This window comes from Mesocricetus auratus, unplaced genomic scaffold (genome assembly GCF_017639785.1).
Source record: "Mesocricetus auratus isolate SY011 unplaced genomic scaffold, BCM_Maur_2.0 Super-Scaffold_6730, whole genome shotgun sequence".
In the NCBI taxonomy this organism is placed as follows: domain Eukaryota; kingdom Metazoa; phylum Chordata; class Mammalia; order Rodentia; family Cricetidae; genus Mesocricetus; species Mesocricetus auratus.
In genome coordinates, this window is record NW_024429184.1 from 67,618,486 (window position 1) to 67,643,672 (window position 25,187).

The following is a 25,187-nucleotide window of genomic DNA, read 5'->3' on the forward strand; positions in this document are numbered from 1 at the left end:
ATATATATATATATATTTGCAAAATATGGGGAGCTGATGCATTTCATTAGGAATTCAAGTTCTTCCAGGATAGTTTATACCAAGAGTCCTTCGTTATGAACAAACACATCCTTTACAATTCTTTTTGTTGTTGTTGATTGTTTTGAGACAGGATTTCTCTGTGTAACCCTGGCTGTCATGGAACTGGAACTCACTTTGGAGACCAGGCTGACCCCAAACTCACAGAGATCAAGCTGCCTGCCTTCTGAGTGCTGGGATTAAAGGAGTGTGCCACCACTGCCTGGCCCCTTTACAATTCTTTCAGTATTGTATTTGTTATGACACGTGGAATGACAGGCAGGGTGTGGGAGAGGGTAGCAATTTCTGCTCTATGCATCACAGCCAAATTTTTAAAATTTAAAGATTTCCTATGATGTTAGATTTGAAAATATCAAACTATCAATCAAACTACCTTGTTGGCATGGCCCTAATTAAAGTGTGGCTGAAACTGTATTCATCAATATGTGCCAATCAAAGCTAACTTGAAATAAGAGTGGGGTTTGCTTACTTCAACAGAGAGCTGCTATTGGGGCAGTGCCTATAATGTCATCTATGTATACTGACCACTAGCAAACAGGAAAACTTCTAGTTCTTCAAGGTTAACAGGAAAAAAGGTACCCTTTTTCCTCCCTCTAAAATATATGCCACTAGGTAAATCTGAATTTTTTTGTCTTCTCAAAGCATCATATTTTATTCAATGACTATGTCACTTCCAACTATCAGGGGACAGTGGACATGCCTTCACCATTCTTGTTCTCGTGTCAGGAAATAATTTTATCCAAACAATGCTTAGGTCAGTGCTAATAATTCTCTTCAGACTATCCAGCTATCTGCCTTTGGCAACACTGACTGAGTGCTTGTTATACGCTGCGCACTCTTTCAATCACATACCCTTTGTACACAATGCCCCTTCCAGCATTTTCTCCCATTAGGTATCTCCTACCACTTCCATCTATGCACAGACCTGTTCCTAAGACATGCCAGTGGAGCAGAAGCTTAGCTCAACTGGGGCACTGCCCTCTGCCATGGCTAGTTCATAACAGTTTAATACGTACAGTTAAAACTTCCTTGTGAATGCTAATTCTGTATAGCAATGGTTCATGAGAGGAGACACTTTCAGACCCTGGATGAGAATGCACAGTTGGGCCCTGGATGGTCTGTGAGACACAATGCCCCCCTCCCTAAGTTCTCCGGAGCTGAGAGCCTAGTGTGTGTATCTGCAGGTTTAAAAAACTATACTTTGCAAAATATAGAGGCAGAAGGACATCTGCTTAACAGATACTTTGTTGCTTACCCTAAGGACAGAAGTGCTCACCTTAAGCACAATTAGAAGGGGTCCTAAGGGGCTCTGGAAGAAGACCCTAGAGAAAAATCAGCCTCGGAAAAGACACATTAGCTATGTTTTGTGAAGAAAACCTGAGCGAGCCTGGAGGACACAGAGTAGCATCACGGTGCTGAGCGACTGTTTCACAGGCCCGACAGGCCCGCCAGCACAGTGAGTTCTTTGGGAAATACCCCTTTTTCTCCTCTTTCCCACTGGAGATAGTTACTGTCTATCTTCTTTCTACAGGCTATGAATGACAAGGCGCATGTGCACACTCAGGTGTACCCTCCATTCACACCAGTATTTCTGCTAAGTCCCAACTCACTGACAGGCTGGCTGACACCATGACTTACAAATTAACAATGTCATGATTAGGGGCTAGCGTGATAAGCATGTAATGATCACACATGCACTCTTCAGAAAACAAAACCAAAACACTACTTTCAGAAAGGAGCTCACAGATGCCACTGCCGAGCAGTGGCCTCGGGCTCTGTGCTCTGAGGCTGTTGTCCAGGCAGACATCACTTTTTCTACATGAACAAGGACATGCAGGGTGGTGAACAGGTGTACACTGTGAGAGACAGGGAAAGGTGAGGAACTCTTTAGGTCAGCTGACCTTGACTCTCACAAAGTCGATGGAAGAGGCTTTGTCCTCCCTAACTGCCCTGCTAGCCTATTATAAATGCCCACAAGAACCCAAGTTAGCCTGCCATCACAGCATATAGAGCCCAGATCACAGCCACAGCCCTCCAGCTTATCTTTATGCTTGCTTGTCTGTCTGTCCTTCCTTCCATCTTTTTTATATTGCCTGTGATAAGCATGTCTATCATTTTCAATTTTGAGGCAGGCACTCATGAACAACAACTCCTCCCCCTGGGTGTCCCCATGGCTGGCCTCAAATTTGCTACCTAATTGACAAGGACCCTGAACATCTGATCCTCTTGCCTCTACTTCCTCGGTACTGGGCTTACAGGTGTATGCCACCACACCTGACTTTATGCTGTGTTCTGGGATGGAACCTGTAAAGGGAAGCCTTTCCGCCAGCCTGGTTCCAGAGCCGCATGAGTCCCAAATAAACACACAGGAGGCTATATTAATTATGAAGCTGTTGGCCTTGCTTGTTTCTTACTGGCTAGCTCTGACTTAAGTATTTACCCCATAATTGTTAATCTAAGTATTTCTCTTACCGGAGAAATTTCTGGGCTTCCTACCCCATGGCGGTTACATCTCGATTCCCAGAATCCTGCTTGACTCCTAGTCCCACCTATCTTGCTTCCCTATTGGCCAACAGTGCTTTATTGACATATACACAGGACTTCCCCATCAGGAACCCAGATTGAACAGGCTCAGGTGGGCACTCTTCCAACCCTCATCCCACAGACACATCTCTAATCAATGCTCAGCTCAAACCTGCCATGGCTTCCCTCCACCTACAGTCCTGATTGAAAGTAACATATGACCCCATCTGAGGGCGTCACAGTAGGGTCCGACGTGCATAGGAGCACAGTCTCCCTGTGTCTCATACACTGCTGTACTTTGGGCAAGATCTCCTTTGTTCTTTCTTTGCATGTGTTAGGACTTGAGCCTCGGCACCCTTTCTTTTTTCCCTAGTCCCACCTGGAAAAACCCTTGTCTCATACATTATCGTCCTCTGAGACTTTCATCTCAGTCTCTCCACACCCTGGCAGCTCCCTCTAAGTCCAGACTGGCTGTGCTCGTACAGGTCTGGGACACTCATCTCCTTGACAGTTTTTGGAAGTATATAAGCATTTAACACATGGAAGTCACATGTCACTCTGGAGCAGAAAACCAAGCCTCCATCAGTAACGGGGATAACACAATGGACAAAACTTAAAAGATGCCTTCCCATTTTCAGGAGACATGTGCCGAAAGCCTCCAGACTGCAAGCAACCTAAGGCCACTTTTCCACCAGACACCTGAAGTACTGGCAGTCTGCCCTCATGGGGATGCTCTTAAGTGCTTTGGACTCAAACACCCACCTCCCTTCCAAAATGACCTCACAGGGCTCCTGTCTTCAGCAGCCAGGCCCTCCTGACAACATCTGTCCCTGGAGCAAATACCTGCTTCCAGATGAGGGGGATTAGTAACAGGCAAGATGGTTCATGGGAGCTCTGGCTACTAACCTCAGCCACGACAAAAGAGGGTATTCCCCCATGAGCAGACAGGGCTGTGATGAGAACACACTGTGAGAGCCTCAGCACAGGGCAGAGGGAAGCTTCTGGAGCTTGGACCAACCTCCGTCTTAACAAGCTCCAAGCAGGCAGGCAGGCTTACCATTGATTAGATAGGGATGATTGCAGCACTTTCTCAATTCCATCATAGTGTTTAAAAGGTTAGGTACGTTAGCTTGTCCACCACCTTTGGAAAGAAATGTAAAATTCTTCTCAAGGATGGCTCGGTAATATTTCTTCTGAATGTTTGTTAGCTCAACTTCAATAATAGTTTCTTCTTTGGGGGCCAAGTTCTTTTCTACATCCTCTTTGAGACGTCTCAACATCATTGGCTTTAGAATAGCCTGAAGTTTTTGCACCTAAAAAAGGACCTCATGTCAATACTGGTATCTCCATTTGCTTGTGCGTTAAAACATTCTAGCATATTAAAAAAGGGAAGACTATCTTATTTATTTAATATCCATCTTCAGTTTCCAAAGCCTAGGAGGAATAGAACAACCTTTGTGTTGTCGTAAGAGAAATACAGGGAGGTTGGGTGGCTTATGTCAAAGAGAAAACTTCACCTATCCAGAATTCCTGAATAGCTTGAGGGCTTGAAAATCTCAGAGCAGGTGTTGAGGGAGGGTATACTTATTTAGTTTTCCTTTTTGTCTTAGTCATGGAGGTGATCAGGAAGAGGACAGGAGCAATGGCAGAGGCTCTGTGCTTCTCTTCCTTTGTGGAAAGAGATGAAGAATGAGGGTGGGGAAGCTGGGAGCCATCACCCTGCACCAGTGACCAAACCAAGGAGGGAACGACACCCCCTGGTTCTCCTTTCACAGATTGGCACAATGCTGTTACCTTACAGAGGAGAAACATAATGGAACACACCCTGAACAGAACCAGGAGTTTTTAGCCAATAACCTGGAAATGGGACAAATAAGTCCAAGTTCAGGCTTACAAATACATTTATTTCAAAATTAGTGGCTGGCTCACTGACAGGAGGTCCACATGAATTATTATGCACACAACTCTTAAGGTGCCTACAGCAAGCATGTGTTTCTCACATACAAGCCGTCCGATTTCTCCCAGAAATCCAGCAGGCCAGTTGTACCTCCAATTTTGAAATAAAAATAATCAGGCTTGAAGCAGTACGGATCAGAAATCAAAGTAAGAAACCAAAACTCCAGTGGACAAGTGGTTCTACTTCTGACACTAACCCTAGAAGTATATGCTGCATGGGGCGCTAACGCAAGTGGCACAAAAACCTCAGGAAGTTGGGTGTGTAAATAAGATGCCCATAAAAACTCAACAGGCTTTTGTGGGGGCAGAGGGACAAACAAGACCACTTTCATAATGATGATTTGAAGGTCTAAGGAAGGGTACCCAAAGCTGTTTGCAAGGGTGGCCAATACCGTGGCATAACCCTTACATCTTAAAAGTCGCAAAAGGCAAAGCTTTGCCATCTCCGAAGTTCATCTTCAGTTTTGAGATTGACAGGCAAAGGGGAGGGGTTAAGTACCTGCTCTTCTGTTTTCAGATCACCAAATTCTTGCATAAAGGTTGTTTCTGAAGGGAATCGACTTGGCTCCAAGAAATGAAGCAGGCTGAAGAGCTCTTCCACAGTGTTCTGTAACGGGGTCCCCGTCAGCAGCACTTTGTGTTCCTGTAAGAACACGAGGGAGACAACTTGCCTAGCTGGGACAGAACAACTTCTTAAAGCTAACACTTTTCTCCCTGTGTCTACTCTGCCCTACCTCTGCTCACTGTGGTGGGCCAGCACTCGCCATACACAAGGTGTAGAACTTAGAACAAAGACAAAGAAATATAGACATGTGTGGTTCCCGCTTCAGGTAAACGCAGACACAGAGAGAGAACACCATGGCAAACTGTAGACTCCTCCTCTGTGCCCTGCCACTCTATCTCTTCTGAGTTTTCTAGGTTTGATATTTAAGGGTGAGTGTTGTCTAAGTGCCCCAATCTCGGTGTTTTCATTCTCCACTGTAGTTAAATTTTTCCCGAAGTCCCTAGACTCAATTACATACTCCTTTCTGTTCTCTGCATCAGCAGGACATTCACCTTTCCATCTGCTTCCCGCATGACTCACCACAGAGACAAAGAAGCGCTTCTAAATGCAACAGCACATGAAAAATTATTTGTTCTGACAAAATTGCCGACTAGCAAAGAAGTCGGCTTAGTTTTAAATACCAAAGTCACTTTTAAAAAATCCAACCCTAATTCTAACTTCATGTCTTTGAAGGGCATTAGGTCTTTCTTCAGCTAGTCTTCCCGCTTGTGAGCTCCTCTCTCCAGCTCTTGATGCAACTACTCTGTCTCTTTCTATTTCTACACTGACAACAGAGATGCCTTTTAGACTGATCAGGATTAACAATGGTAAATTCATTTTTAAAAAATGTTTTTTGAGACAGGGACTCGTGTGTCCCACGCTGGCCTTGAGCTTATGATCCTCCTGCTCCACCTTCCAGGGGCTGAGATGTCAGGCACATATTACCACGCCAGATTTTATAGAGTGCTTTGGGGACCAGGTCAAACCAATGTAGGGTTTGGTGGATATTAGGCTCTTCCAACTGAGCTACACTCTTAACCCTGAGCTTATAAATTTTAAAAGCCTTAATAGTTCCTTCTTTGTTTGGTATTTGACACGTAACACAACAAAATTATTTTAGGAAGTGACTGTTTCAAAAGAAAGCTTTTCTGGTTTAACTTTAAATCCGACCATGCAGGACATATGCTCACTAAACTCTAGTGAGATAGTCTAAGTAATGGCAATATCTACCAGGTCTATCTGTCTGTCAATCAAGTTCCTTAACAGTGAGGTGAAGCAGTTCCATGTTTTTATTCCTTTTTTCTTCCTCTCAGCACAAGTCTCTGATTAAGAAGATGGATGAATCACCATCAACATTAGGCTCATAAAGTGTGAGCAATTTGCAAAGAATTCAAGGTCTTCTAACAGGTGAGTTGCAAGGACCATGATCACTAATTTGCCAAAGTCCTGAATGACTTTATCCAAGATGTTTCAAAGTTCAGTCACGGGGCGAGGAAAAGAATCATTGTGGTGGGAGGAATGGTACTGATGTTGTACTGAATGTCGTGGAGCTTTCTCATACTCTCTTACTAGCTTAAGCTCCGAACACTGAATTTACAAATTAAAGACTTTAAGTATGCTCATTTCAAAGTAAACTTATTTAGAAAAAGGGAGCCCCATCTTGAGCTATTGGAGATGATCACCTCTGGTCTCAATGGAGAGGCAGAGATGCGTCTGCCTTGAAAACACGATTGCTCTCTTTAGTGCAGATGGAGAATTGTGCTTAACTTCATTTTAGCAACACATTCTTAATGAACGAGGAATCAACAGAATCAATGAATACCTACAACAATCTCATGACACCCCTTTTGTTGAGGGCTTTCCTTTCAGAGCTCCTATGGAGGACCATCATGACGATGATTACCCCTACACATCTCCACTTCCTTTGCCATGGAGTAGAAAAGATACTCAGTAATTTTTGACTTGGAGATCATCTTGATCAAGCACACGCTCACCCCAACTCAGTCTAGTGCAAGTAACAATGATCCCTAAGATATACAGCCCTGCCTGTACAGGGTTCCTTTTCTCACTATGTAACCACACCAAGAGTATAGAGGTTCAAATACCAAAGTTAGGATTTAAGCACCAAGCAACCAGCTATTCTGAAATGCATCAATACAAGGACATTTTGAATTTGAACAATGATAGTATCTTCCTCCTTAAAAAGCATCTCTTCTGAGAGAGGTCACTGGAGACTTCCAGAGCATTAGCCAAAACATGTTACAGGCACACTGGCTATGACAGTCAGAACCTAGGATTGGCCTCCTACTACAAGGGGAAGCTTTAGCCTCCTGTCTAACTCACTGAAGAAAATATTGTTTCTCCATGTGTTATTATGCATAAAAGATGAATAAATATTTTGATATGTAGCAGAAAGTTATTTCTGTTCTAGATTCCAATCCATTAATAAAATGTCAATTTCTAAAGTATCTCAAAGGCAAGTAAATTCTCTGGTGTTGCTAGAAGTAAATAAATCTTTCTCATTAACAAAGGAGTGTTTTACAATGAGAATCTACTATTATGAGACATGGGAACTAATAATAAAATACAACATAAGACAAACTCAGCCACATGACATTAAGCCTTCAGAAAGAGACCATACAACCAACCATCTCTCAGTGAATCACCATGAAGGCACATCCCTGCTCTGAAGACACAGTCAAGATAGACTGTGAACATCTGAGTTTACCTGCAAAGGAAGGATTACTTCACTGCCCTGCTGAAGTGTCACCAAGAGAAACCAAAGACACCTAGGAGTTGTTCCTGCTATAAAATCCCACATCAAGATCTCTCCCTGTTTCTAAATGCTCTTGCTGCTTTGCAGACTGGCTACCTAAATTGGTGAGCTGTTTTACAAAAGACTTAGGGCAATGTTAAGTTGTTTGGTAGAAAAATGGGCACTGCTACTCTAAGTAGGAAAAAAAGCAGTCAGACTTCTTCCTTAAGCAAAATTAGATTAGCCTGTTTATGATTAAAAGAATAGCTGGCTAATGCAACCCCTTGCAAAGCTGATGGAAAGTTCTAGCATCTTCTCAGTAGTTGGGGTCTTCAGTCAAATGTAGACATCCCCAAACATGCAGGTCCCTTCCACTCTCAATAACAAGACATCTACAGATGTTCTTTAGTTTCTTGAAATTCATCAAATCTGCCAACACAATTTAAATGATACTTTAGGAATGAGAGAAGTAGGGCTGCTGAAATGGCTTATCAGGTAGGGGCAGTTGCTGCCAAACTGACCGCCTGGGTTCACTTGCCGGAAGCCACATGGCAGAAAGAACCAACCAAGCTCTCCTGTCACTTCCATGGTGCATCATAGTATGTGTACCCCCAACAAACAAGTAAATAAATGTAGGGTAGAGAGAGGGGAACGAATGGTCAGACTGCTGCAAACTACAGAGCAGGAAGGAATTCAAGGACAACAGAGCTTGTTGCAACTTCTGTCAGAGGATTGCATACACAGCAGCAGGCACAACAGGTGGCCAGATGCTGCTGCTCTTACAAACTGGTAAGTGTCCAGCGGGAAAGAAAAATCTTAGAACGTCCAGGTAGGGAGACATGGCTATTTCTTTGGGAACTGAAAGAGTATAAAATAAAAGCATGGTTTAAAAACCCAGGGCCAATGTGAGGTCTTCAATATCCCAAACTTTTCAGCACCTGTACAAACTGAACAGATGTCCCAGCCAACTGACTATGCATATATAACTGGCCCCAGTGAAGCAAAGCCACAGGCTTGGGAACATAGCTGGACTGTCACCACTGAGGCCACGCTTGGCAGATACTTGAAATTGATGCTGGTGGAAATACCATGTCTGCCGCATACCAGACAAGGGGCAGGAATGAGGAAGGCAACAGCACCTTCCATGTAGTTAAACTGATGGGCTTTGCAGGCGCCCTGCCCTGGCAACACATTCAAGCTGCAAGACTAAAGTGACAATGCAGAGATTGCATCATCAATGGTCACTAACCAAGTCCATCATCTTCAGTCCTTCCAGCAGCTTGCAGTTCCTGTTCTTCAGTCTGTGGGCTTCATCAATGACCACACAACGCCAGGGAATATTGCGCAGCTCGGGGCAATCAGTCAGAATCATCTCAAACGTAGTGATGATGGCATGAAACTTATAGGACCCCTTTATCACTCGACCCTACAAGAACCAGTGGTTATATTACTACATTCGAGAATGAGGACAAATAAGCAGCTAAAATGTATGTATTTAACCCTCTGGAGACCTCTGTATTTTAGCTGTTTTCAAGTTACTTCGGCGAAAACAGAGTTTTAAAACATTTCCTTTTTAAGAGAAGGGAGGGAAGTTTGGGGTCAGATTTCCTTAAGGAGCATGTGCAGTAAAGTGTCACTGAGTGCACGCAGTCTAGCCACAGCCCACAGAACCTAAGAGACGGGAGGCCAAGAGAAGTGAGGGCCAAGGTGAGATGCCAAAACATTTAAAATTTTCAAAGTTCAAAACCCAAAGAGGATAAACCTTATAGTTTCTCAAATCTAAGAATAAATACAGATTTCAGTGTTTTCCACACTTTCTGTTTCAAGAGTACAAATGGATAAAACTGCCTTATTTCCAACTGCAGGACGGCACCTATCGCTTAAAGCTTACACATTTTAGCAAGCACCGTCCCTATCATGACATGCATAATGCTTCACTGCCAATATTAGTCAATTATTACAAGCAGGTAACTATAACAAGACAAAATTAAATCAATTCTTACAAGAGTATTAAAGCCTTCTTTGGTGTACTTGAATTTTTAAAATACGTAATATTCCCCCACTTCTGGTCAGAGTACAAAATGTCCTCTCTGATCACATTTTCTGTTTGGTATTGTCTTAGGCAAAACAAAACTAAGCCAGTAATACATTATGGAGATTTATGATCATCAAATGTTAAACAAGTTATTCCTTGTAATTAAATAATCAGAATGACAAATGCTGAAGATATAAAGCAGTATTCACAGATGGAGAAAGATTATGCAAACATGTAATGGATAAGAAATCTCAAGCAAGTTTCTAGAGTTAGCAAATCAAGGCATCACCACATCACAGAGATTTGAGTCTACAACCCCCCCACAATATACACAACACATACAGGGGTTACACTTTACCTGGGGATCTTTGAAGTACATTTCATACAACTGAATGGTCCGACGACTAGCTTGGCTCCCATGATACACAACCACGTTTAACTCCGTCCAGGTCCGGAATTCCCTTTCCCAGTTGGGGATTGTGGACAATGGGGCAATTACTAAAAAAGGGCCATGGATTCCTTTCAAATATATCTCATAGAGAAATGTAATGGACTGGATAGTCTTTCCCAAACCCATTTCATCTGCTAAAATGCAGTTTCGCCTTTGAGAAGGAAAAAAAAGACAGAAAAGCTTAATGAGTATTGGCTATTGTTCTCTTCACAAAATACATAAACACAAACACATATCCTATGTCTATAACTACTTTCTTTCTGGTTTTGTTTTTCAAGGCAAGGTTTCTCTGTGTAACATAACAGCCCTGGCTATCCTGAGACTCACTTTGTAGACCAGGTTGGCATTGAACTCACAGAGATTTGCTTGCCTCTGCCTTCTAAATGCTGGGATTAAAAAGCATGCATCACCACCATCTGGCTGTAACTATTTTCTTAGTTCAACATAATATATTTCAAAGGAAACTCTCAAAGAAACAAATATTTCTACGTAGTTCTTGAATAAATTAAGTGTATTCCAACAGATTTTAAAAATGTATTACTGCATTAAATATTAAAGTTTTTAAAAATCCGTATTTCTAATACTACAAAGGACAAGAGCTACAGTATTTGTTAAAAGTGCAGAGAAACATGTTTTACATACATGTTGTACCAATTGAAAAGTAGCCAGTTTACTCCCTCCAACTGGTATTCCCTGAGTTTGTTATTGTTTCTATACTCCCTGGAACTCTCCGATTTCTTCCAGTCATCAGCAGGAGGTCGCTCCTGTTCCAAATACAGTAAATCCCATTAGTGGTTTCTCCAGGATGCTATTTCCAAATTAAACCCTTCACCATAGGCCAGTCCTCACCACACGCTCTGTTTCCGGCTCCCTGGACATGAGCTTTTCAAACTCTTCGATCTTCGCTTGATCTATGTCCTGCCTCAGCTCCCATGTGCTGTCTTCATAAGGGAGTGAGCACCACTTCACCAGATAGTGAGTCACAGGCTGGGCCGGGTTCAAAGAAACAGAACTGAAGTCATTTGACGGGAATATTATATATCAAGGAGAAACCTGTGCTCTGCTTTGTTTATCAGTATAACCCCAGCATCAGTAAGACTGAACTGCCCACATATGAAAACTGTATCCACTGAGAGTTGTCTGCAGTGTACATTGAAAACTGTCCTATCAGGTACTAACAAAAAAAATTAACTTTTTATCTGCATCATTGGTTCACGACCAAAATATCAGGGAGCAGTTAATGAACAACAGGAAGCCAAATTAAAGGCTCATTTTTATCTGTCAATCATTCATCAAACATACTATGTGGATTTATATAGTAAACCATCTTAGCGCCATTTTTATATAACTGAATAGTTGCCTGAAGAGTGAAAAACAGACAAATGTATTAGACAAATCTACTTTTTCCTTCAGGGGGAAGGAAATTAAGGAAATTAAGATAATGAACTTGAGTTCTAGAAGAATGAGGGCAAAATATTTTGGGTGATCAGTGCCACTGGGAATTCTCTCCTCTTTGTCCCCTTTAGAAACACTTGAGTCTTGATCTTCAGTTCAAGACCAAGGTACACTGACTGGTCAGAATTATTTACTGACAATGCAAATTTGCTGTGAGACAGTTTTTTCAAGTACAACTAAGTAAGGCAACAAAGGTAAGGATGGCGCCGCCGTAGATACGGTCTTTGAAACACGGCAAGCTTTGCTTTACAAACTTTGGAGGGAAGGGAGCGTTCCTTGGAAGCTCTATGGAGCTCAGCACGTACATAGGAAGCTCAGGACCTTGGAGGGACCAGGAGTGCTGGAACTCATGGCAGAGAGGTACACGTGACTGAGATAAATACCAGACTTCCTCTCATCCTCACTTCCCTATTGATCCCTTTAGTCTCAGAGGTTTATAGAACAACACAAGCTAGCCAGGTCTGGGGCACCTCTAGGTACCTCACTAAATAAAGTTCATCAGCTTCACTAAGAATGAATGTCCAATGCCAACCGCCATTAAAGCCATTCTGCTTCAAGTGTGCTGTCAATCGCACAAGGAAACCCTGTGCTTCAGATACATATATACAAAATGTGTTGAGGTCTTTATTGATCTGCATAGAATTGTGAAAATTTTAACACAGTTCAAACTGAAAACATTAAAAGTGAAACTATTCATACTAAACAAAAAATATTTAATGCTATTAAGTCACACAACTAATAAATCACTGAGTTTCAGTTATGTGCTTGCATGGTGATGGAGGTTCTGACTGGGGCCAGGCCTTCATTTTGTCCCTTCTGTCAACACGTGTGAGCTGCCAGAACCACCCTGTGTAACACAGATGATCTGTTACCTCGCCCCGGTCATCTGTGCTACGTGCAAAGTCCATTATCCGGTCAACTTCCACATAATCTGGGTTAAAAAGATCATCCTCAATCTGTTCCAAAGGAGGAAAAGAGGTTAAAATATTTATTCATCTCTTCAGAAAAAACACTACTTCTCTTCTCACTAGGTAACACAAACTTTGTATTTGACATATTCTATTATATTAATTGAAATGCTACAATTTAACAAAACCACTCCCCGTGAGGAAATCAAACTTCTCAGACTTTGTTAACTGGGTATTTTAATTACTGTGTGAAACCTTTTACTATGAGGGAATGTTTAAGAATATTTCAAATGAAGTGTGAAATTACAATTCACTAATGAACAATCCAAAAGGCTTATGGCATGCAAGGCATTTAGCATTCTTGAAAGTACAGTCTGCAGTGAAGAGTCAGAGCCATACACAGCATGTGCAGGTGCATCTCAGAACCACTGAATCTTCTGACGCAGTAAGTCACCATGGACAGAAGGTCCCGCATAAGCTACCAACCCTGAAAGCAGCAGGTTCCCCATTTTACTGTGAGTGTGGTTAGTGTGGAAAGCCCTCCCAGCCGCTATCAGGACTGCACTTAGAATAACAGTCTTCCGACTACTCTTAAACCTTCCAGTGCTTTATTTGTACTGAACAGTGAGTGTTTGGGTAAGCGAATCCAAAGAAATAAAGCCTAAGTAAAGTTATTTAACTAATATTCTAAGGGTATTTACAAAAGCAAAGTAACACGGCTTGCTTAGCAAGAATACATCAGTAGATTATGGTTCAAAGAGGTCATCATCATATGAAGGAACAGACTGTGGCTACCATGAAGTCACAAGCCATGTCACAGTTTAAGAAGCCCCCACCTGTGATTTTTGATCTGAGTCAGAAACAAAAGCCACACCATTATGTGTTACTGTGAATTAGCTTGCTAACATTTTTTAATCTAACATGCAAAAGGCAGCTTGCAAGTCACCTAGGCCTATTTCTCGATCCCTTCAAAAAGTGAACTAGCTGTCAGTCACATACTGGGTTCAAGGAAGACACACTCTGGGGTATTTGAACCCACTTAAAATGTCCAGATTGGGTGCTTCGATTGTGAATTGTGAGACAAAGATGTGCATCTGCTGCTGTGGGCTTCCTAACAGAGGTGAGCAGTGGGGAAACAGAATACACTATAGTGGTCACTTATTTAAAGTGTCAATACACTGATGCGTTTCGCTTTGCCAAAGCTTCTGGTCTCTGTAAGACCACTTGCTTTTCAACATGAGTTCTCAGAGGCAATGCTCAATTTACCTTCCCCTACAACCCTCCTGTTGAGGACTCTGGGGCCTCATGCATATGCTGGACTTTCTGGTCTCAGTGTGATTTCTGAATAGCCTGTAGATGCAGCAGAGTCGAGAAGCCTAAGCGTCAGTAAAGAATACAAGAGCAGCCATAGCCAGAGATCCTATAGGAACAGAGATGAGCGATATGCAAAGCCATGATCACTGATGGGGCTGCATGTATGTAGAGAAAGAATGGACAGACTTGTATTGCTTTCTGCTAACTCTCATTCAGGATAGAACTAACCAAGAAGATAATACTTTGCATCCTGGGTACAAGTGACTCAAATAGACAAGTTCAGACAAATAGGCTGTACATTAGGGCCAGGCACAATTCCCCGAAGAGTGTGTGACTACAGGAACCAGGATCCAAATGAATTTAATAAACAGAACCATGGCTTAAGGATGGGGGAAAAGATCCCATTGTGTTTTTCCCTTTCCCTTCTACGGAGCCTCAGAAACGGTCAACAGGACATATGGTCTCCCTCTCTCATGATGCTGCTCACCCAGCATCTCAAATTAACTTCCCATTCGTTAAGAAGGGAACAAGAAATAAAAACCCACAGCTTTTTGTTTTGTTTTGTTTTGTTCTTTAGATAACGCTTTCAAAGAAAGAATCGTCTTAATATTCTCCTAGGTGAGATAACGGGGTCACATTCAGTAGCTCAATCCTCAGCATCAAGCACTCATTGCTCCCAAGGCAGCAGAGTAGGAACGTGAGCCCAGAGGACACAGTACAGGCCTCTCTGGCTCCCTGTCTGCCTGCAGGTGTCCTGATGCCAGGCTCCAGGAAAGCACACTCAGCCTGAGGCTCTTGTAAGGATTTTATGGCATCAGAACACTAATGCTTTTTCTTTCTTGCCCTCCTCATCTCTACAAAGGGGCAAACATGAAGGCAGCTGTCCAGCAGCCAAAATCTTACAATACTGATATTGTTGCAGCTTATATTCAGTTAAGTCTTAGTTATCTACAATTTGCTTTTTGCCCCATCAATATGGGAGGGTTGAACCCAGAGTCTCACACTTGCAAGCAAGTGTCCTACTACTGACTTACATGCTTGGCCCTGGTTTACTCTTTCAGGAGAGCAGCTAAGAAATCAAGCCATCTCTTTCAAAGTTAGAGTGTTGCTGCTTTTTAAATTCTTCTTGTCTTATATGTGAAGGTAACAATGATCTGGAGTCCAGAAAGTCAGCCAAGCAACTTGTGGAAGTTTCCTTTAAAAAACGCCCCTGACCATGTTAGGAGCCGGTCCTCTCCTCAATGCAGATCTCTCTCTGTGTAAGTGATAACTAGGGTAGGGGACACTGTCTCCCCTCTGTGCAGTGGCACACAGCATCTGTTCAGTGACCTCTGCGAGAGGCACAAACTTCAACTGCAGCCATCTGCCACACACTACCCCAGTCAACCCTCCATACCTACTCAAGTGTTTGACCTGTCTCAACAGACTCCTGTCTGCTCACTTTGTTCAGTTCTCAGCTCCATGTTCATTGTAAAATATTAATTACACCATCACTGCTACTTCCACATGTCATAAGAACCAGTATTTTCTAGATGAAGCCAGCAAAAGAATGAGAAATTTCCTGTTTACAAATTTTAGCAACACCAGTTACAAATATGCAAGTAACAGCACCAAATGAGGAAAACCAGTCTTTGTTAAGAGTTTACAGACCTACAATTCAAACTTTATAGTATCTTAATAAAGAAAACATTTCAAAGATTAATCAAGTAGTTCATACCTCTGAAAGGAATTTGTTCTGGCACTGTTTCGACTTGAATCGTTTTATCTTTTGCTGAATTCTCTTATCTTTCTCTAGATCTTCTACAGATGCCCACTGACAATGAAGATAAGAGCTGAAAGAATAAAACAGTATCCTGAGACATAATCATTGCACTTATGTCTTCTTTTTAAATTATCAAAAGAGATCGCTCACAAAACCCCACTTAATGATTACTGACAGTGCCAAGCAACATTTAATATAGCCACGAATGTTTGAAAAATAAGAGAAAATCAATAATGTAAAAGTACTTAAAAGCCAAGCCTTGCGCTTTACCCACTGCCCATAGAATTTTTTAAAAATTAAAATCAATCAATTAATCAAACAAACAAACAAAGGAGCCCATAGTAAGGTGTTCTCCTGAGTTAACAGATTACATGTCAGTATCAAACAATCAACAATACTGAATGGCCTTACCTATGAAATGTTTTGAGTCTTTTGTCTTTGAGAAATAGAAGGTTTTTATTAAGTAAGAACTCAAATCTAAAGCCTCAGTCTCTCTGGGGATGCATAAGGGGAGCAGTATGTCCTCATTCATCCAAGGCCTAAACACAGGCCTTATGATTATCTGTCAGGAGCCAGTGCCCATATGACAGAGCTTCTCATCGTTCCTATGTTACCAGCTTGTATTCCTATGTTACCAGGAGCTTGAAACAACATCCCTCAGGATTTTCCACTCAAACACACTTATTAGCTAATGTCTACTTCTTAATGGTCAGCTCCCAGATCTTCCAGACTCAGTCACCACAAGCATAGTCTCGGCTTTCTTAACCTGAACTGAACATATTCTGAACCCCCATTTCTCCTTCCACAAGACTCAAAAGTACAATCAACACATTGTTCTATTGGATATTTTGAAATCCTTTTGTACCATCCTCCTAACCCTGTCCCTAAGAGTTCCCAAGATATTGTTTTTCTTTCTGTTGGTGACATTAAAGAGTTGGTGCTAAGCACGGTGGTCTATGCCTAAAATCACAGCCCCTGGGAGGTAGAAGGGAGACTAGAGTATACTTAAGGTCAGCTTAGGTGACATAACAAAACCCTGTCATAAGAAAAACTAAGGGCTTGGGATGTAGTGCAGTATCAGAACACACCACACTATACGCAAGGCTCTGGGTTCCATCCTCAGCATCACTGAGAGAGGAAGAGGGAGAGATACTTGGATCTACAACTTTTCTAGCATCAAGATACTGCTACATAGAAATGAAGTAGCAATTACAGAATCTTCAAAAATGTTTTATATTGATATTTAAGTCCTAGTATGTGTTTCAGATGTAGTGTAGATTAAATACTAAAGTTGAATGAAAGAGAAAATATTTTAAACAGAAGTGTCTTACACAGATATGAATTCATATAAACCCTATACACACACACACACACACACACACCCCACGGAGAAAATAGATCAACAGTGTGTGCATCAAAATGCTAATAATTATGATTAGTAAGATAACAAATATTATATTTTCTGCTTTCAACTTGTACATTTTCCAGCAAAAAAATACTCTAACTCCAATGAGCAATGAGAAAACAGCAAACAGCCTGCTCCTGTCTCCTAGTTAAGTGGCAGAAAAAGACACATGGGCAGCTAAAATTCTTGTTTGGAGAAAGGAACCAACACATATGAGAGCACCAGGATGGCTCCAAGCTGGACACAAGCAGAAGGTGAGCCAGTGTGAGGGCTCAGCCACCAAGCATGATGACCTAAACTCAGTCCTTGGGACCCACAAGGTGGAAGAAAAGAACCAACCCTTTCCTGCAAGTTGTCATCAGACAGGCAGGCAGGCAGAGCAACAGTTCCCCATACCCCAAGATGGGGAAAAGAGAGGAAGAAAATAAGATTTACACCATAATACAAGGTTGGGTTAGTGTTAAGAAATATATTTTAAAATATGCAACATTAATATATATCTAAGACGAAAAATCACAGTCATCCCTATTGGTGCTGAACATTGCTTTAACAAAATCCAACACTTATAGTGGCTGTTTTAAAACTCAAGAAACTAGGAATTGATTGGTGTTTCATTAACATAAGCAAATATATAGGCTTTAATTATAAAGCTAGGTCTTATCACAGAAGAGAAGAAACAAAGACTTTTCCACAAAGATTGGGAACAAAGAAGGTATGGATAGTGTATCTGAGAGCCTCACCAATGTCATTAAATAAACTATCTCTATTTGCAGACTATATGATTTTACACACACACACACACACACACACACACACACACACACTACTGATTCAGTTAGAAAACTAACACAAAATGAAGCAATTCAGTAATGCAGAAGGTAATAGAATTGCCATGGGAAGTTAACGAGCAGACATCATTCACAAAAATAGCCAATGAGGAAGCATTATGCTTTCTGAAAAGTTTTTTCATAATGACAACAAAGACAAAGGATTTAGCAGCAAATTTAACACAAAATATACAAATGTGCATATGAATGCTTACACACTCTTAAAGGGACACGAACATAACGATGAACCAACTAAAAGGACTGTCGGGATTCTATAAAGTACAAAGTCAATATCCTAAATCACAAATTTGTAAGTATAATACAATGCAGAGAAGAATATAAGTAAGCATTCTCGTGGAACTAGACAAGTGTACATAAGACTGCTTATACAGAACTAAACATGCAACAAAATCCATAGACATTAAAAACAAGGGACAAGTAGGAAACATACCAGGTATTAAAATACACTGCACGGTCCCTAATAATATGGTGATGACATGAAGAGGCAAATTGACCTAAAGCTAAGTCTCCCAGCCCTACACTGTCTTCTGATCTTCTGATGGGCGCATTAACTCACCACACAATCTGTTCTATTCATTTGTTTGTTTTGTCAACCTAACATAATCTAGAGTCATTTGGGAAGAGGGAATCTCAGTTAAGATTGCCCTCTAGGCAATGTCACACATGGTTTGGTGATTCTGGATGCTATAAGAAAGCAGCTGAGCAAGCCATGAGGAACAAACCAGTAAGCAGCATTCTTCCACGTCCTCTGCTTCAGTTCCTGCCTTCATGTTACTGCTTTGACTTTCCTCAAAGGACTGTAACCTGGGATATGTAAGTCAAATAAGCTTCTTCCTCTCTAAGTTGCTTTTTGATCATGATTTTACCATAGCAATAGAAAGTCTAACTAAGACAAAAATTGGTTCCAGGAGTGGGGTATTGCTGTGATAGACCTGATCATGTGTTTTGGAGGAGGATTGTGATGATATGTGCATTCTTAGATGGAAATGCCACAGAGAGTGCTCAAGAGTTCCATTTCCATGGACTGTCCTTTGGGAGCTTGGAAGATAAGAATTCTGAAACCAGTGCAGATGATGGAGGTTTAGCTTGTGAAGTTTCAGGGGGAAGTTGGAGAGTCCCCTAAACCCTACTGCACTGTTCAGTATTTTAAGTTAAGAATCTGTGGTTCTGGTCAGCTGGGACTGCAGAATCAGCTGTGATAAAGAAGAGACCAGCATCATTAAAATGAAGTCTTATGGGAAGTGTTTCCTCGGGGTCAGTACACAGAAGCTTGTGGTCCAGAGGGGACCAAGGATGTATGTGATGTTGGCAGGTAAACTTGGTAGCATGTAATGGTCTCCAATGTGGCATTGGTTCTGAAGGCATGAAGGGCTCATGGAGAATGCCTGGAGCTGGACACTTTGATAAGTCAGTAGAGGACATTAGTTAAGGTGCAGCCTCAGTTGCAGTGAAAGTCCCAGAACTGAAGGGCTTGTGGAGCAAAATTGCGACTTTGGCCCCATGCGGCAGGGTCAGAGTCCCTGAAGAGCACCTAGGAGAAAGTGTAGCAAAGCTGTAGAATAGACTCAGCATTTTGGAGATGTCAGCACCATGGGTTGACACCAAGGACACCAGCAGGCATGGAGTGGAGCCAGGCTAATTCTATGAGACAAGCTGTGTTTACTGTAGGTGGTACAGCCAGAAATAAAGCTGCCTAGGCACTAGAGACCAGAAGATCATAGAGCAACAGTTCTCGACCTGCGGTCACAACCCGCAACATGAGGAACTATATTAAGTGGTCGCAGAGTTAGGAAGGTTGAGAGCCTCTGCCAGAGAGTTAATCCCAGATGTCTGACACTGTGCTTATTACACTGGTGGGCTTTGGTTTTGCTTTGATCTGATTCTAACTGTGTCCTGGCTCTTCCTTTTTGAAACAAGAAGTATGTAAGTTATTGTTTATTTATTATTATTATTATTTTGTAGGAGTCCATAGTTGGGGCTTTTAGCCTTGAAAGAGACTCTGGATATTCTAAAGAGACTGAACTTTTAAAGCTTGAATTGTTATAAACTATGAGACTTTGTAAGTTGGGATGTTTTATATTACAACAGCAATACTAATAGGCTATCTTGAATGAACATGTGTTTGTACATCAAGTTAAGAAGGGTGTCTATTGTGTGGGTTTTTTTTTTTTTGGGTGGTGGTAGTGGCAGTGAGCTTGATAGAAGTTAGAGTTATCTGGGACAAGGAACCTCATTTGAGAAAATGCCTCCATCAGAATGCCTTGCCTGTAAGCAAGTCTGTAGTGGTTTTCTTGATTAATGACTGATGTGGGAGGGCCCAGCCCACTGTGGGCTGGTAGTCCCCGATAGCATAAGAAAGCAGGCTGAGTAAGCAATGAGGATCGAGCAGGTAAACAGCCCCTCTATGGCTTCTGCTCTGCTCCCTGTTCTGCTTGAGTTTCTGTGTCTTTATCACAGCAACAGAAACCCTAACTAAGACATTAGAAGTTTGGACTTCTAAAACCCACATAAATGCCAGATGGGCACGGGGCCTGTTTGTAACTCCAGAGCTCATAAACTAATACCTTGTCTGATAGGGGTAGCCAGAAAAGCATATTGGTGAGTTCTGCGTTCAGTTGAGACTGAAGAAGACCCCAGTGCTTCCCCATCCATATGCAGACATATACACATGTACACCCACACACATACATGTGCCTACATGCAAACACATGTATACACACATACAGGAGTGAAAATAGAACAGAGTGCACATATACAAAATATGAGTAAACACGTTAGCACACAATGGTTGCATCTTCAGTCAACATGGAAAAGACAGACTTCTTGACTATGGTGCTAGAATCATCCAGTTCATGAGCATCCAAGATTTTATTCATGCTCACCTGCAAGGCAGATGGTCCCATAATTTTATACAGGATCTGGAAAATTCCTACTGCCTGGTGATGTACATACTGTAATCCCACAGGACTATAAGTTACCCATGTGTTTGTGGTGACAACTGGAAACTTACTTTACTGCCGACTGCATAAAACTACAGCACATACAACTAAATGAGTGATAATAATGTTGACAACAACCATGATCCTGGCTATGCATTTAGTATACACTCTTTATTATTATTAAGAGTAAACGAGCCATGCTACAGCAGCAGCAACCTTAGACAGGTCATCTTTACCATGCCTTTTGATTCATCACAAGCATCATACTGACTGACTGACATATACCATCTAGATCTGACTGAGGACATGCTATGTATCCACACAATGCAAGAATTAAATTATGAGGTGCTTCTCAGAATGGGTCCCTACTGTTGAGAAGAATGAACACCAAACATATCATGCCTTTCAGCAGAAAAAGAATGCACACAGTAGAAGAAAGTGTGGGCTAGCTGTACTTGCACACAGAAAGAGGGAGGGGCTTTCTAGTATGACTTGAAGTCAGACCCAATGAAGGACTGACATGTCTAACTACAGAATGTTTACATTTACTGGAGGGAGGGGTCAAGTGACGTACACATGGAGGTCAGAGAACGCTCTCTGGTGTTGATTTTTCCCTGCCAACTTTGTGGGACATGGGGCTCAAACTCAGGTTGTCAGGTTTGCACACAAGTGCCGAACCATCTTTTCAGCCCCCAAACTTTAAAATTTATACTGCAATCAACTCAGAAAGTTAGACACAAAGTGAAGCTGATGAATCCATTGGTCTGTGAAGTGGATAATATAATGATGGGGACCTACGAGCTTAAGGGAATTTTGAGTAAAGTTATTTACAACCCCTATCAAGCTAAGTACAAAATAGTCTAAATGAAGAAACAAAGCTAGGCTTCTGGTTCACACAATTCTCAGCTAGTAATTTTTAATTTTTTTCCTGGATGTTTTAAGGAAAAAAGTGTAAAGACAGTAAGGGCCAAACTTCTTAGGGTTGAAGAGAGGAATTGCTAACCCTGACAGGAGGAAGGGCAGAGGCTGCCCTGTGGAGCAGGGCATGGTGCTGGGATTATCAACTGAAGGCACTGTTTTTGTTGTTAGGTAGGCAGATGGGCACATGGGTAGAAGCAAATGCATAGGAACAATAAACAGGTCCATGTACCTGCAGATCACATGTGCATGCATTTGCAGGTGTGTACCCACTCACAGCAACATCTCCAGACAGCGACTTCTCAGCGGCAAGGGGCATCCTCACAGCCTATACTTGGCTCTTACCACTCGCTCATCTAATGAAAACACCAACACTCTCAAGAAGAAACAAGAAAAGAAAAACAAAAAAACCTGATTCCATAACTGCAACTGCTGGGAACACACCCTGGTGTCAGTGCTCAGAAATAGGTAAGGTAAAAGCAGGGCCAACTTGAAGAGACTCGCACTAGCTACATCCAGAGTGATGAGAGCAAAACACTACTACTGGGGTGAAGAATTTGAATCTCTTCAAATAAACCCGTAGGTTCTCATGGCTGTAAATTAACCAGGGCAGAGAATAAAAGCCATTCTTAAGTGAAAATCCCAAACATCCCACCTGGGAGGGATGGAGGGTTGACTTAGCAAACATCGCCATATTTGATAATCTCAAAGCATTTCAGATATACTCATCACAATAAAAAATCCTTCCTAATGTTCCAGCAATTTTTCTACAAACTTGAATTTGCATCAAAACAAGTTAACAAAAATGTCTATAGAAAGTTTAACTTCCCTGACATCTCCAAAGTATCCGACAGAAAACTGGCTTTAGGACTGTGTTTAGTGTCTGACAACTCCTCTCCCTCTTTGCAGTAGTGCCTAGTATAGGGCCTGCGCTCTTCTCTGGAGTTTCCCACAGGGGAATGGATGGCAACACTTGGGTCCCACTGCCACTCTGTCTCCAATGCAATTACCTGTCAATCAACACTTAACCTCAGTCCTCTGTTTGATCCGATGCATCCAAGGGAATTCCCCCTCCAGCTTATCTAAGTTACCTCCTCTTAGGCTACTGTTTCTCTCCTTAAGGATTCACCCACAGGAAATCACGGCATATGAACAGTTTGCATATACAGAAACTCAACATGAGGACACAAGATGATGACAGCTAACATTTACTGAGCATTTATACTACCAGACCCCATTTCACTGACTCTCATGATAAAACAGAGAGACACCTTCATCTTTTTACTTAAGAAAATGTTTTGCTTACAACCTTTTCAGAAGAGTGACCTTGCATTTACACAATGCCAGCTAACAAGGGGAAAAAACAGGAAAGCATGGGACCCAGTGGTCTCATTTTTCTAGGGATGACTTCCTAGCAACTCTGAAAATCCTCTCTTTAAAAACCCAGAACTGATTCCCACAGGCTTTAGGGTCTGTCTTCAGAAAGACAAAGCAGAGAGAACACATGTGTGATCAATGGGGATCTTTGTCCTCAGCGGCTTGTCTGGGTCGGAAGGGCTCAGACATCTTCAGGAGGGTTAACGACCAACCCGAAAGCATGTTGGCACACAGATCCTACAACATAGCTCAGGGAAACTGTGTTTTTCCATTCAGATTAAAAAAATTTTAAACCTACTAAATAAATATGGAAATAACTCACATAAAGCCAGAGCTCAGTGTATTACAGCTTGGGTGGTTCCCTGGTCTGTGGGACTCTGTGGTACTTTAGAGTTTTCATCTCACAGATGCAGGGAGGGGACCAAGAGCCAGTCTTAGAGAGCAGTAACTTTCACTTTCTTTATTTCACTAGTATCACATTATTCTGTCTACAAAGACCTTCTTGGTTATGTAAGAAAGTTTGTCAACTTCTACACAGTAAATATTTTCCAGAACAACATCTACAAAGTACCAAAAACAACAAAGTTAGTAGGAAACAGCCTTCCGAGGCACCAAAGAAACTTTATCGCAGTTTCCATGTGTTCACAATTCCTAAAAAGTTCTATAGTTCAAGTATACCCCACCCATTGAAAAACAAGTCACAATTTACTTACAAGTTTTTGTATTTCACATAAAATTCCTCAACTTCTACCTCCTCTCCAGATTCTTTCTGCAACAAAAGAAAATTGAGGAACACTTAGATTGTATACTGCAATATTTCCAAAGCCCCACACGCCCACGTGGGGACATGACACCCGCCTGAGATGGCCTGGAAAGGTGAGCACAGGGTGAGCCTTGGCAGTCCATGGCACGGGGACTGACACACTCAGGCACATGCACACTGCTCTTCTCAATATGCTCGTGATTCCACGGCATGAATCATTTTAACTCCTCCCTAACCACATGCAGCTTCATTCACAACAACCTGACCCCAAACCTGGCTGTCTGCCAAACCCACAGTGTTAAGTAGACGCCAAGTGTACCATTTTCTCAGGCAGCAGCCAATTAGCAACTGCTCTCCTGAATGCCATATGTATTATTTTTGGCTGCCTCATGGCAACTTTACATTGTGGGTTTTGTAATGTTTTAAAATATTTAAAAGACATTTACTTCTCCATATAGTTAATAACTCTAAACAAGAAACCATATAAAAGTAAACCTTGTTCTTACGGTGTAATTCAGTGCATCACTATTCATAGTTTGAGTTTTACTCAGTGGAACAATTAAAATTTCTCAGACAAGATGTCTCACACACACAGCAGCCAAATAAAATTAACACTTCCAATCCCACATTTAGGTGGGTTAAAATTGCGATGCACGTCCACCAAGTCAAGAATTGCCATGGTCAGACTGCCTACAGAGGGTACCAAAGAACATCAATGTTATGGCTTAGGTATCTCTCTCTTTCCCATTTTGATTTTAGCTTTAGGCTGTTACACAACTCAGAATATGTCATTTTATTACAAATGTTTGCACAGATAAAGCAGAGATGTAAATCATAAACATTTTAATCCAGGTTTCAGCAAGTTACACTGCTACAGGAGCCCTCAAGCCTGCCTGCCTGCCTAGAGACACAAGCATGGGTGCCATGTGGCCTCACAGATCTGAAGAAAATGAAGATGAGTAGGTAGAGACCAAGCAGAAGAGCAGGCGTGGAGGATGAAACCCATCTTTCAAAGGCACTAGGGGTGATCTCCATCTACAATGTTCAAACTAAGGTTAAATTAGAACCTCTTCATGACTTCTCAGCAATTTCAATTAAACCTACATTTGAAACTGTTTCTTACCAATGAGAAGCCTAGACATTGTAGTGTGTGGCA

At 41.8% G+C, this 25,187-nt stretch overlaps 1 protein-coding gene across 3 annotated transcripts in view; it reads right to left on the bottom strand.

The window, feature by feature from the left end:
* The window catches only part of Chd7 (chromodomain helicase DNA binding protein 7), a 183,542-nt gene that overhangs the window by 31,378 nt on the left and 126,977 nt on the right, over window positions 1–25,187 (bottom strand). For all 3 annotated transcript variants that reach the window (XM_040741469.1, XM_040741470.1, XM_040741468.1), the window contains exons 7-15: window positions 23,982–24,037; window positions 15,737–15,851; window positions 12,670–12,753; window positions 11,192–11,329; window positions 10,985–11,106; window positions 10,250–10,493; window positions 9,106–9,282; window positions 5,057–5,200; window positions 3,659–3,914 (exon numbers count right to left, since the gene is read on the bottom strand). In XM_040741469.1, the coding sequence (XP_040597403.1) occupies window positions 3,659–3,914; window positions 5,057–5,200; window positions 9,106–9,282; window positions 10,250–10,493; window positions 10,985–11,106; window positions 11,192–11,329; window positions 12,670–12,753; window positions 15,737–15,851; window positions 23,982–24,037 (1,336 nt within the window). The remainder of the gene's footprint in view (window positions 1–3,658; window positions 3,915–5,056; window positions 5,201–9,105; window positions 9,283–10,249; window positions 10,494–10,984; window positions 11,107–11,191; window positions 11,330–12,669; window positions 12,754–15,736; window positions 15,852–23,981; window positions 24,038–25,187) is intronic.